Source organism: Rhinopithecus bieti, unplaced genomic scaffold (genome assembly GCF_001698545.2).
Source record: "Rhinopithecus bieti isolate Rb0 unplaced genomic scaffold, ASM169854v2 scaffold_5626, whole genome shotgun sequence".
NCBI lineage: Eukaryota > Metazoa > Chordata > Mammalia > Primates > Cercopithecidae > Rhinopithecus > Rhinopithecus bieti.
The window spans coordinates 6,438,755-6,453,188 of record NW_016805666.1 but is presented as its reverse complement, the minus strand read 5'-3'; the positions used below and the strand labels follow the sequence as shown (position 1 = coordinate 6,453,188).

Genomic DNA, 14,434 nt, shown 5'->3' with positions numbered 1-14,434 from the left:
GGGACTGCCTGTCACAGCTGCAAGTGGACCCAGGGATGGGCTGGGGACACAGGGCAGGATATCAACAAAGTCACATGCATGTGTACGTGTGCACACACACAAGCGTACTCATATATTAGGAACAATGTAAATTCAAGTGAGGTTTGTAATAACAAGGAACTGTTATTCATTTTGTTTAGATATGAGAGTGGTGGTTATACTTAAAAAGTCTCTTTTAGACAAATGTCTTTGTCTAATTGAGAAAGTGTTGTTTATGGGTAAAATTATAGGTTGTCTGAGATTTACCTTAACATACTAGGCCAAAAAAATGGAATAAATGAAATAAGAATGGCAAACGTAATTGTTGAAGTTAGGTGATGGATATGTGGGAATTTATTATACTATTATACCTACCCGTGTATATGTTTGAAAATTTCTAAGTTTACAAAGTTAGTAAACTTCTCTAAAGTAAGACAGGGTCTTCTTTGACTTGCCAATGAGAGTTTGTAAGTCCTTTGGAGGAGGCTTCTTTCTATAAATTGGGATCATTTTTAAGCTAATTTAGCAGATTCGAATGTGTATTGTAGATCACCGATTCAGGGTCTCTTTTACATGGATAGTGACACGTTTTTTTAGGGTGCTGGTCACAAGGAGCATTATCCCTTATCACAGTTTGATGGATACCAGTTTTTGTTTTTAGAGAAGATACAGAATTCTTTGTTTGTTTCTCCATATCTCAGGGTGCCTGATAAGAGTTTTGTACAGAGACAAAATGTGACCGTGATAGATACTGCTGTGTCTGTAAAGGGAAAGGCTTTCTTGCTTCAGAGTTCAATAAAAGTTCCTGACCTTGTGGTTAGTATGTTTTTGGCAATCAGGTTCCTGGCTACCTCCACCTGCCTCCTCAACCTAGTAGTAGAAACTTAGGGGGTACGACCTTCAAATTAAGGCTCTGATGTTGGGTTAAAATAACCTCTTAGACTACACATCTGAATATGTGGGAATGTTTTCAGAGTTTGTCCTGGGAGCCTGAAAGAATTTCAGGGATGCCATTGTGATTAAAACGCTTGTGGAATGTTCTTTGAAAGTTGTCCAAGAGCTAAGTATGCAACACATACACACTTACACACATGTGCACGCACATAGCTGTGTGTCTCAGCACTAAGTATCTTTTTATAATGTTATTTATAATCATCTCTTTCTGATGATCCTTGACCCATTTGCTCATATACTTTATTCCCCAGAGATGACTAAAGTCAGTTTTTAATCTGCTCTAGAAATCTGTTTACTCCAAAATAGAATTTGTTCCATTTTTGGATGGAGAAATAAATTTCTACTTACTGTTTCCTATACTGTTTATGTGGCAGTTCTAAAGGCCCAAGGTATTACATTGTTTATTCTCTCCTAGGAAAGCCTGTTTAATACAAGAAAGCAGCATAGAATCAGCTATCATGGACATAAACAATTTATTTGACTGCTATTTTTCTTAATTTTCTTATCTGTAAAATGGGGACACTAGGCTGGGCATGGTGGCTCACGCCTGTAATCCCAGCACTTTGGGAAGCCTAGGCAGGTGGATCACGAGGTCAAAAGATCCAGACCATCCTGGCCAATGTGGTGAAACCCCGTCTCTACTAAAAATACAAAAATTAGCCAGACGTGGTGGTGCACACCTCTAGTCCCAGCTACTTGGGAGGCTGAGACAGGAGAATCGCTTGAACCCGGGAGATGGAGATTGCAGTGAGCCGAGATTGCGCCACTGCACTCCAGCTGGTGACAGAGCGAGACTCCATCTCATTAAAAAAGGGAGTGGGGGGACACTATTGCCCACTTGAAAGGGCCAAGAAGATTGAACAAGATGACACAGGTAAAGCATTCAACCTGTGCCTTAGTGCATGGTAGTGGCATGAATGTTTGTGCCCTTCTCAGAGAGTCCTTGTCATGAGATGTATGTACTTCAAACGTGTACTATAAATTCAGCTCTTCTTTTGCTGTTATGTGTGTCATTGCTAGTGCTAGTTATCGCTTTGTAAAGTTGGTGAAGTTGACTGGAGGATGTGACAGCAGCAGGGCTGCAGGTTACAAATGACATAGAGTAGGCCAGATGAGAAGGAAGGGCAGCATCCAGCCTTTGGGCGTAATGCTCAGAGTATGGTCTTCTTACAGCCACTGTGACTGGGCCCACACTGGATGGTCATAGTTGGCTCTGGAAGTCTATGTTATAGTTGTCTGTCTTAAGTAGTAGGTTCTTGGGATGGGCAGCCACCTTGGAAGACATCTATACTGAGACTCCATCCCTGCTGAAGATTCTGATTGATCCTCTCTTGGGATAGGAAAGGTACTGCCTCCACAGGCAGCATTGCTAGAAAATTCTGCCTGATGGATGAGTATACAACATTACACTGAAAACGTCTCTTATGTGTTCTACTCAGCGAAACCATATAGGTAAATTCTGTTTCTTCTTTACTAGCACAACTTACCAGATATTTGAAGATGGCTCTCATGGCCTTTTTGAATTTTCTGTTTTTCAGGCTAAACAATTTTCACTCCTCCTCTTAGCATTTTGGCTAGGACCTTATTCGTTTCCTTCAGTGCTGTTATCTCAGTTTCTAATCACATGTTGATTCGTGTGTAATTATCTGATTAGTGTGGGAGCTGTTCATGCTGCATATCACAGATTCTCAGTTCTCCCAGCATGTGGTAGACTTGTGCTTTCTTTCATGGGTGTGGATGGGACCGTGTGACTAGTTTGACCAGTGATTTGTGTATGAAAATGATGTACGTCATTTCCATGCCAGAGCATTTAACTGCCAAAAAGAGAACCTCCAGAGCCTTCTTTTCCTCCAGTAGAGTGACTGTGAAGTTCTTTCTAGACATGGTTTGCTCTACCCATCTGGGTCCTCAATTAAGGAAAGAAAAGCACCCCCAATCCCTTCCACCCCACGCACCCTGGAGGGTCGTCTAGTGTGAATGAAAAATAAAACTTGGTTGTTTTGAGTCATTGAGATATTACCTTTGTTACTCAGCATAATTTCACCTATCCTGATTGATACAATTAACACTTGGCTTTCTCACTAAATAATCAGCATTATGCAGTGGGGGTGGTGTGTTTCTCTTCACCTTTGTCTCTTCAGTGTCTAGCACAGTACTGGCTCATCGGAGACGCTCATACTTACTGCATGAATACGTAAAATCTGAGGTTTGAATCCTATCTTTGTTGCAATTTCTTGGACTTGGCCTACTTCATTATTTTTCTTCTAAAATGTAGACTTTCCCCCTTCTCCTCCCCAATTAAACACAGCTTTCCAGTTTCAGAGTAATTAAGATGTTTACGTATACGGAGTAATTTGAGATGTTTACGTATACATCTCAAAGTGAGAAAGGAATGGAAACCGGACCCAGCTGGGTCCCGGGCAAAGGATCAGTGATGGGGTACAACACTTGACTTCGTTCCAAATATCTCCATCACAAGCTTATGGGTTCTTGTGAAGAGCAGGAGAGCATGAACGTGGTCATCCCTGGTATATTTCTGTATCCTTATGTAGCTGTTTGACACCATATTGGCATTACTCTTGCTTTTCACTTTTTTTCTTTTTGGCTTTTCAAGAATGAGCCTTCTCAAGTGAACACCCTTCTTATAAAACGTCAATCTGTAACTTTTGTACCCTATTGTGACTTTGGGAAGCTGCTAGGTAGGACTAATAAGACTCTCTTTTGAGTCTTGCCAGTAAGTTCTGAATGGCAAAAACCATGAGTTCTTAAACTATCCTAAGTACTGAAAAGAAAGAAAGGTCAGGACTTAGTTGATGGGAAAAATATATATTGATAATATATTGGTATGTGGATGCATGTGCCAACAAACCCTGTTTACTGATCACCAACTAAGCACAAAACCACACCCTAAGTAATTTGTTGTGCGTTTTCTCATTTTATTCCCATGACCACCCAACAAACTTGTACCAGTTGTTATTCTACAATTTTGTTTAAGGAAACCAAGGTCCACAGTGGTTGATGTTGGCATGAATAAATTGGACTTGAATCTAGGTCTAACTCATGTTCATTCTGTTTAAAATAGCTTGTAAGACTTTGACAAAGCCCACCAATTTTTAAGACCTTCAGTTTTAATTTTTAAGAAGGAAAACAATGGAAGATTAGAGAGGGATTTTTTTCTTCCCGTCTTTTAGATTATTAGTAAACACTTTTATACTCATATGCTGACAGGATTTCATATTATATTGTGCAGCAAATTCCATAATCCTAGGTTATGGTTAATGAGGTATTCAAGTTGATTGAAAGAAATGGTACACACAAAAAGCAGGTGCCTTCTAATCTAAAGTCTACACTAGCAATGCAGCAAAAAAATCTTGACCCCAAGGAGGTTATAGATGTCGCCTAAGATAGGATCTTTCATTTGCGATGCCTTTTTGTGAGTTACTGTGCCAGATGCTTCACAGTTGACCCTTGAACAACACAGGTTTGAGCTGCACAGGTTCACTTATAGGTGGCTGTTTTTCAATCAAATGCGGATTGAAAATACACTATTTGAAAAGGATATGAAACCCACTTAGAGGACCACCTTGTATAAGCGGATTCCACAAGGTCAGCCATGGGACTTGAGTATGCACACATTTCAGCATATGTCGGCGTCCTGGGACCAAGGGATGATTGTCTATTGTTATCTTGTTTAGGAAGAAAGATACACCATGAACACAGCTCACAATGACAGTAGGTGTCGAAAGTGCTCACTTACGAGTTCAGGTCAAGACCCTCCACTAGGATGTACAGGGTGTTCATTCCATGGGATACCTGGGTGAGAGGACAAGAAAGAGCTAGAATCCAGCCTGTCCTCTGCCTGCCACCCTGTGTGTCGTGCCACACGATGGCATCCACTCAGAGAAAGCAGCCTTGGCTAGCAGCAGTCTTGGTACAGCCAGGGAGCAAATACTTCATTCATTTCCCTTCCTCTAACATGTTTTGTGTGCCTTGCATGTGCTAGAGGCTTTAAATAGATTGTCTTGTTTAATTAAACCTTTGAAATAACTCTGTGGAATCTGCGTTATTTGCTCTTCCAGTTTTATGTGTGGTAGGAAAAGGGAAGAACATATGGGGAAAATGAGCTAAATAACTACGATGTGCTTAGACATTTCATCGCAATCCTGTAAGGGTGGGTTTTTACATGCATTTACTTACTTTTCATCCATTTGTTTGTTTTTTAATAGATAAAGAATTGCTCAGAGAGGTTAATTTGTCAGCCTCACTTAAATAGTAAATGACAAGCCCAGGATCCAAGCCCAAGCCTGTCTTGAGTCCAATGTTCTTGCATACATATCAGTATCAAAATGGAGAAATGCAAAGATTCCTTTGAGAGACATCTTTTGACTGAGCCCTCTTACTATATATATATATATATGTAGTATATATATAGTATTAGGAGCTATATATATATATATAGTCTGGTCAGTAGGGCATTGCCATTACCATATGTGAATTAATCAGTTTTCTAAAAAGTAAAATTATATGCAGTTGTCTCAAATTATGCAAAATAAAACAGACTCTTTGACATATAAAACATTATAATTGTGAGTACTAATAACTCAGAATATTATTGAAAACTGGAAAGCTCCATTTTGGCTTCTGTATTTCCAGGGTCTTACAGTCTATTTGGGAATATTAATGGCTCTCTCAAGGGAAGCCAGGCCCCTTCTTCCTTATGATAAGTGTGGATGGTCAGACATGTTCTGCCCGTTGTCCCAGGTCCCGCTAAAGATTTGACCAGTAAAAATGCAAAGCTGGCACGTTGCCGTGAGTAATCTGCTGCTTCCCTCTGAAGCCACTGTGCATTGTCATGGGGAGATCAGTACGTATGTGCCTTTCTGATCTTTGCACAAATGTTGGAATGCAACAATGCTGGTATCTGTCACTAAGGCCAGATGACCCCAAATGAGTGATGTCTCTTCTTGGAACCAGTTTTTCCTTCAGATAGATGATTTCTGGGCATGAACGAGGAAAGGCCTAAAACCTTTTCCAACTGGGGTCATGAAGAATTTCATAGATTAGTGACTTTTTTTTTTTTTTTTTTTTTCTTTTACAAGACAAACATGGCGGCCGCCCCGAACGACACGCTCCGCTTTATTTTATACAGATTAGTGACTTTCTTAGAAAAAGGTGGCCGTGCCCACTTCTCAGATGTTTCTCAGAATGTCAAGTAAGTTTGACGAAAATACTTCCGCCCTGGAAACATAAACCATAATATTTTTATAGGAAGGTTTTATATTGTTTATTGTCAACCAAGGAGACTTATCCTACGGGATGCATCAGAATCAAAGAAGGACTTTGTCAACATTATCCCACCCTATACCCTTCCTCCCATTAAAACCTACTGACGGAATAAGGCACTGTTTGTTACTGGTATGTGCTACATGAGTTGGAGCCAAAAAATGAAGCTCTTTTATATGAAACAATGAATATTACTGAGATATTCAGGCATATATATATATATTTTCAAAAGTGTATAAAAAGATCAAATTTATCTAATTTTGTAACTTTAATTATAAGACATAAAATTTTACTTTTTATAAATCTTTCTCCCTTCAAATATGTAAGTGTGTGTGTGTGTGTTTTAAAGAAATCTATACAAGTACTATTTTGATTTATCTACTTAGTATTTCTTGAACTCTGAGTTTTCACAGACTTACTGGAGTGTGGGGTTGTGAAGACAACAAGAAATGATACTTAGTTTTTGTGCTCTAGTATTAGCAATCTGGCATTATATGTTTGCATGATGAAGGTTTGCAATTTCAATTTAGTGGAATATGATATAGTTTTATTCACTAGAACATAAAGAAGTCAGGGACAGAGTTCCATTTTTCACTTGATATTCTAAAGATAATCAGCAGATAACTGAAAGCATGACATGAAACACATTCCTTAAACTTAGGACCTGAGTATCTATATAAAAGGGTACTATTAAGATATTCCTAAGTAAAAACTCTGAAATATATTAAAACCAAGAAATGGAGAATCACAGGAAAGGAGGTTGGGTGGCAGTTTTACTTAAGAGCAAGCACATGCCAGTGCTTCCATGAGAAGAAGAGACCCACCCAAGGGAATAGCTATCCTCTATCCTTCTTTTTTTGTTTTGCTGCTAACAAGCTCAGTGGTGTATGTGCATCTTCCTTTTGTTCCCATGCCTACCTTTGGATAATCTCACAGCTAAACAGCCAGGGTCACTCGATCTTATCCTCCCATAATTACACAAATAAACCTTGGATCATTGCAGAGATGGCACTTGTTGGAACTGATCCGTACAGCCAAAGCGTACAGTTGAAATTCTTCCCTCCTCTGTCTTTTTCCCTTCCAGCCCTGTGTTTTGGTTGCATGGCAACCCATCTGCCATGATAGCTGATGTCAGCTCATTTTCACTTAAACTTAGCCCAGGAAAGTTTTCAAGGAAGACATTTGGGCTTGTATAACGCTGGGGAAGGCTCGAGTTGTGTTACCATATCGTTTGTAAAATTGCAGACTAATGTGCTCAGGGAGGCTAAATGGAAATGTGGATATAAGAAGGGATTAGCTTCTGGAACAGTGTGGCCTTAGGGACTTTGTTTCTAACTTCTAGGGGCTTAGTAAATGTGTGTCTGCAGTATTCTTTCTGCTGCTAAAGGGCTTTCTTCACTTTAAAAGGAATAAGAAGTGTTCAAAATTACCCTACCTCCTGAAAATTAGAATTTAGCCAAATACTTGATGTTGACTCCTTTGAATAAAGGATCAACATTTTAACGAGATGCATAAGCATCAGTTGGGAGGAAAGAGAATATTTTATCATTGGTGGAATTTTCTAGTGTATATATTGACAAGTGAAAACACATTAAAACTTCTTAAATCCAGCAGAGGGCAGAAGGGAGTTTTGGCTGTGGCTTACCCAAGACTCTCCAAACAGAATTGTGACAATCCAAGGCAAAATTCAGTGGCACTTTTGTAGACAGATTATCTCTAGGTTGTTAATGCACAAGTTACCCTGATTAGATAGACAAGTCATAGCTGGTGGGCTCAAAACCAGTTTTCTTCTGTCCAGGACAAAAGGATACATAGGATTTTGAGTTAGTTGTGCCTAAGAGGAGGCAATAGTGTGGTACTCAAGTAACAATATAGCTTTAATAGATTCAGATCTTATTTACTAACCATAACAGCATTTCACAGTGTTTCTCACGTATATTTATGGTATTCTGAATGCTAGAATGAAAGAATGTTTGAAATAATGAGGAGTAAACTGTTTCATTATCAAATACATCTCACTGAAACTGACTGTTCCGATATGTGAGTTCATAAAATAATGAAAATGATTTTCACAACCTAATCTGAATCTGAGAAATCAATTTTATCCTTTAAAGCAATAACCAAAACGTGGGGTGGTAGTATTTCTTTACCTGGCAAAGATGAGGTTAATATTAAAAGATACTGACGTTTGAGAAACGGATCTTTGTCTTGGCATTTATAAGAACGTTCAATCCGGATTAAGTTTGGCTTAAAAAGAAAACATATTTTCCATGCTGAAGACGGTTTTTGCTTGGGTAGTAGGTAGTATCTTCTGTTTTGCTTGGATAATATTTAGTATGCTGGGTTTCTCAGGAAGCAGCCTCTGAAATGGAGTTAGGATGTTTATGAAGCAGCACCCTTGGGATCTACACCTGTCGAAGTGGGGAAGGAAGCAGGTTCAAGTAGGAGAAGCTGAGCTTCCCTGCAGGCGCATCATTCGCCACAGCCAACCCCACTGGGAACTCAGTTTGAATGGCCCTTCAGAGTATCCTGAGTTGGGACACTCCCACACCAGTCATTTACTGGATGTGCACCTGCAACCCCCATCCCAGCCCACAGGACCTGACCTGGTGAAGACGGCCTTCTGCAGCTGAGACAATCCTTAAGGGATAGCCTTTAAGCAGCTGGGATAAGTCCTTTATTGAAGAGGGACCAGGATGCCATATCACAGTGCAGATAATGTGAGAAACAGCCAAGAAGTCAGGTTTGCTGGATGTTCTTTCTGATGAATTGTTGACACTATAATGTTGGCTAACTTACGGTTTTAAAAAGAAAATGATAACGTGCCATATTTCTGTGTGTAAGGAAATGGTACTAAATAAAAGACTTTTTCATGGTTCATGTGGTTTGGAAAATAGGATTTTAAAGAGTGAAAAAGAGCACAATTTAACAAATGAGCATTAAATTTTAAAGTATAATTGTCTTAGTTCATTCAGGCTGTTATATCAAAGTACCTGGACTGAGTAGCTTATAAACAACAGGGATTTATTTCTCACCATTCTGGAGGTCAAGAAAGCCAAGATCAAGGCGCCTGCCGATTCATTGTCTGGTGAGGGACGGCTTCCTGGTTCATAGATGGCTGTCTTCTCGCTGTGTCCTCACATGGCAGAAGGGGTGAGGAAGCATTCTGAGGTTTCTTTTATGACAGTACCAATCCCGCCCATGAGGGCTCCACTCTCACGCCTAATCACCTGCCAGAGGCCCCAGCTCCTAATACTATCACATTGAAAGTTGGGATTTCAACATGTGAGTGGGGGGCACAAACATTCAGAGTATAACGATAATAGTAACAAAACACATGCATATGGTTTATTTGATTTGAGATTGTCCTATGAAGAGCAAACTATGAATTACAATGAATAATGGAATATGATAATCATTTGTGGTAGGTCTTTATGATCTTTGGGGAAACGCTGTTAAATAAATCACAGGATGATGCTGGTAGTTTGTCAGAGAATCAAGCATAAGCACATATATAATGAAGGAGGGAAAACGTATATGTTGTTTATGGAACAATCATTTAAGTCTAGCCTTTAAGTATTTATGTTAATTCTATCTATTAATGCTATCCACCTATTAATTTCATGCATTTGTTCCCTTATCATTTAGTCATAGCCTCAATTATGTTCCTACTGCATGCGTGGAGTCTTCTGTGCCTGCTTAATACATGAGACATGGTTCTCAAAAGGACTCAGTCTCATCAAAAATCACATTCATTAATATCACCGCCAATTTAATCAGAAACGTATACAATTCGGGAAGATGTCACGCTCATGGTGCGGAGTTTTCTAAATTTAATATTCTCTTAGAAGTTTCAATTTTATCATTGGCAATAAATATTGTCAGTAGTTTCCTTGAAGCCAGACTCATTTTGTTCATTTTTGAAGCAAATATCTGCCAAATACCCAAATCTAAATAGCCCATAGTTTTCCATTGTTCTTTAAAGTAAAAATGGTGTTCCATGAACAAAGAAGCTAGTTCAGCTTACAACTCAGTTACGTGAGTGCTTTTCCTGAAAACAGATTTCCTATTTCAGTATAAGGAAGAGAGGTCTTATGGTTACTTTCATTTCATCACACAGACTATTAGGAAAATAATCTTTCTAATGGCTCAAAGGTTGAGATTCAATAAAATAACTTATTTTTCTTCATCAAGGATTTTCTTAAGTAAAACTGGGTTTTTAAAAAAATTGCTAATGCATGTCAGTGGTAAAGAATCTACTGACTGCTAGTGCAGTTTGGCATCAGTGTCTTGGCTGCTGCTAAAGCACTGGGAATTTTACCCTCCATTGTTTTTGTGCCATTAGTACAATGGCAACACAGTAAAAAAGTCAAACAAGACTGGGCATGGTGGCTCATGCCTGTAATCCCAGCACTTGGGGAAGACGAGGTGGGAGAATTGCTTGAGACCAGGAATTTGAGACCAGCCTGGGCAACATAGCAAGACCCTGTCTCTTTAAAAAAAAAAAAAAAAAAGTCAAACAATGTGTTATTATTATTATAAAGAGAGTTATGAACTCATTACCCCTGAAAGTGTCTCCAGCCCACACTGAGAACTGCTGGTACAACGAAAAGTCAAGTGCGAAGAGCCTGGGGAAGGAAAACTGCTTTGGCAAGAGATAAAAAAGGCCGAACCTCCTATGATGGCAGGAGAGATGGAGAACAGGGAAGGAGGTGAGAAACCCTGGCAGAGGTTTCATGGAAAAGATTTGGCAGTAGAAGGGCAGCAAAGAGTTGAAATGTACTGAGGTTTTCAGTCTGCACAACTGAGTGGATGGCAGTTCCATTAACTGAGATGATGACTGGGGGAAGAAGGGCTCTGGTTTATTATTGAAAATGATACTGCTTTTCACTGAGAGAGAAGAATCTATCATCATTCTTCCATTTGGAAAAGGGTGGATTCTAGCACTAGTGTAAAAGTACTGTTGACCAGATCTGTGCAGCAACCTGAGATCTGATTTTGTACTGATAATGAATTTTGGTTCTTGGAACCTCAGAACATTCTGTATTCATGCATAAGACTCTTATGTCTGTGCTTCCTATAATAGTGTTGTGTTTTTTTTTCTTTTTTATTTCTAGGAATGGTGCAAAAGCTGGACCAAAAGCTTCCAGTGGCTAATGAATACCTGTTGCTCTCTGGAGGTGTCCGGGAAGGCGTGGTGGACCTGGACTTAGACGAGCTTAATGTCTATGCCCGGGGGACTGACTATGATATGGACTTTACCCTCTTGGTGCCAGCCCTCAAGCTGCATGACCGTAATCAGCCTGTGACACTCGACATGCGCCACTCAGCCTTGTGCCACTCTTGGCTGAGCCTTCGGCTCTTTGATGAGGGGACAATCAGTAAATGGAAAGACTGCTGCACCATTGTAGATCACATCAATGGTGCCACCAACTACTTCTTCTCACCTACCAAAGTGGCTGACTGGTTCTATGATTCTATCAGCATTGTCCTATCAGAAATACAGAAGAAACCCCAGCGAGGGATGCCAAAGGTGGAAAAGGTAGAAAAAAATGGGACCATCATCTCCATCATTCTGGGTGTAGGGAGTAGCCGCATGTTATACGATATTGTCCCTGTGGTGTCTTTCAAAGGTTGGCCTGCAGTGGCCCAGAGCTGGCTCATGGAGAACCACTTTTGGGATGGGAAGATTACTGAGGAAGAGGTCATCAGTGGATTTTACTTGGTGCCTGCTTGCTCCTACAAGGGTAAGAAGGACAATGAATGGCGGCTGTCCTTTGCCAGGAGCGAGGTGCAGTTGAAGAAGTGCATCTCCAGCAGCCTCATGCAGGCCTATCAGGCCTGCAAAGCCATCATCATTAAACTGCTGTCCCGGCCCAAGGCTATTAGCCCCTATCACCTGCGGAGCATGATGCTCTGGGCCTGCGACAGACTTCCTGCCAACTACTTGGCGCAAGAAGACTATGCAGCCCACTTTTTGCTGGGCCTCATCGATGACCTGCAACACTGTCTGGTCAACAAGATGTGCCCCAATTATTTCATCCCTCAGTGCAACATGCTGGAACACCTGTCTGAGGAGACAGTCATGCTTCACGCCCGGAAGCTGTCCTCTGTGCGCTCAGACCCGGCAGAGCACTTGCGCACTGCCATTGAGCATGTCAAGGCAGCCAACCGGCTGACACTGGAGCTCCAGAGGCGAGGTAGCACCACCAGCATCCCCTCCCCACAGTCCGATGGAGGGGACCCCAACCAGCCTGATGACCGTTTGGCAAAAAAACTGCAGCAGCTAGTGACTGAGAACCCGGGAAAGTCAATCTCCGTCTTTATCAATCCTGACGATGTCACAAGGCCCCATTTCAGAATTGATGACAAATTTTTCTGAGTGTTAGCTGACTTTTTTTTTTTTTCCTGGTTCTTGAACTCTGATCATGTGTCGTGTTGGTTTATGTGTCGTGTTGGTTTATAATGCTATCTTTCTGTTTTTTACATATCCAGCCTAGATTGGATTTGTTAAGAACAAATTTTAAGTTTCCTGGTTCTGCAGGATGGTGCAGGCTCTGAAACAGTATATTACTATTTCATATTCTGCCTCTGATTTCATTGTTTACTCTTTGTAGTTATTGTCATGCTCTTTAGTTTGTGGGAGTCTTTTTCCTTTTAAGGAGATCTTGAGCCATAGATGAAAATGCCCATGAGTCCTCTTGCTCTTTTGTTTCGTGCTCGGTGCAAATTTGTTCATGGGTAAGAGGAGGCAAATCTCTTTCTGACGCTTAACGATTCTGTCGTATTATTTTTATTATTTTGCTTTTGCCTTTTTTTCTTGCGAGCTTTCACCACTACTGATATTTGAGAATCATATGAACCTGGGAACTACCTGGCGTGTTAGCTGGATTTATTTATTTTGACCAGTGACCAGAGTAGCTTCCCCGTTTTCCACCAAACAGTGGAAACTTTGAAAGTGATAATACTACAAATTGCGTTTTGGAGCAACTTCATTGAATGTAATTGTCCTCAAATCAGAGAACACGGAGTGGTTGGAAGGGTGTGTTTGAGTTTTCCAAACAGAATTACGGTTTCCAAATGTTAGTTTTAGCATATGTAATTATTCGAAGCCTTATTTAAATCCTATTAAAGAACATACCATTATAATTATTATTTGCACTAATCTTTGCCATTGTCAGAACTGCAAAGTGTGTTTCAATATAAATTAACAACCACTCTTGAAATTCTGTCATTTTTTCATTTTGCCCGTTTCTCTCGATCAGTGGAATGCTTCTTTGCATTTGCTTTGTTCTCCTTCAATAGTGGGGTCCTGTTTTACCCTCTTTGATATTCCTGATTCCTGTCTTACTGAGAGAAGTTTTTAAAGCTTTATACATGTTGACTCCATCTAAAGCTGGGGAAAATACATACTTGATAAAGTAGGTGTCTTTGTATTTATTCCTTCTGGGGTCGTCGAGGTAAGCTTTCTTTGTAAAGTCTCTAACGCTTCCTGAGAGTTTTGAGGAAAACTGGCGGGAAGAACTTACAATCCCCAAATAGAAGGTACCACGTTTGTTCAAAAGCAGATATTGCTATAGAGCAGGAACCAGGAAATATCCGTGGGTGCCATCCTTGGTATAGAGGTGTCCTGTCTTCATGAATGAAGTTGCTTGCCTGATTTCGGTGCTGTAAGGCATTGGCTCCCTGTTTTCGTATGGATTCATGGCAAACTGGTGTTTAAGAGGTCAGGAGGCCTGCTGATCTTTCAAAGGACACCCATGATGTCTACTCTGGAAAGGTCAAGCAACGTGTTCATTGTGGTCTTGAATGTCCAAACTCATGGATTGGATTTTGGCCAATTGAAATCAGACATACGCGATCTTGGGTTTTTGCATGGAAATTAATGTAATGCTTATAAATGAAAATGAAAACATTCAACCATCTAAGTCAAACACAAAAATAATAAAAAAGGAAACATACTGGCCTTGAAATTTGGTTGTTGTTGTTAGTTTGTAATCTGGGAATTATTTTCTTATTAGTATTATATTAGTATATTTATATATTAGTATATTTTCTTATTAGTATTATACTAACAGCAGTTTTCAATAAATACAGCCGTGGGCTTGCTAGTGTCTTTGAGACGAGTTGTCCATATAGTGAACACCCAGCATTCAGTCTTCCTCGTTCCCCAGTTTTA

The 14,434-nt window shown here is 40.1% G+C and overlaps 1 protein-coding gene across 3 annotated transcripts in view; it reads left to right on the top strand.

The window, feature by feature from the left end:
- Positions 1-14,228, top strand: part of MB21D2 (Mab-21 domain containing 2) — a 125,399-nt gene extending 111,171 nt beyond the window's left edge. The window contains exons 1-2 of one of the 3 annotated variants that reach the window (XM_017873448.1): positions 8,522-8,531; positions 11,372-14,228. In XM_017873448.1, the coding sequence (XP_017728937.1) occupies positions 8,526-8,531; positions 11,372-12,637 (1,272 nt within the window). In that variant the 5' untranslated portion in view covers positions 8,522-8,525 and the 3' untranslated portion in view covers positions 12,638-14,228. Of the gene's footprint in view, positions 1-8,521; positions 8,532-10,867; positions 10,968-11,371 lie in introns of those variants that run through there. The other 2 variants (XM_017873447.1, XM_017873446.1) reach the window with 2 other exon arrangements.
- The last annotated feature ends 206 nt before the right edge of the window (positions 14,229-14,434 follow it).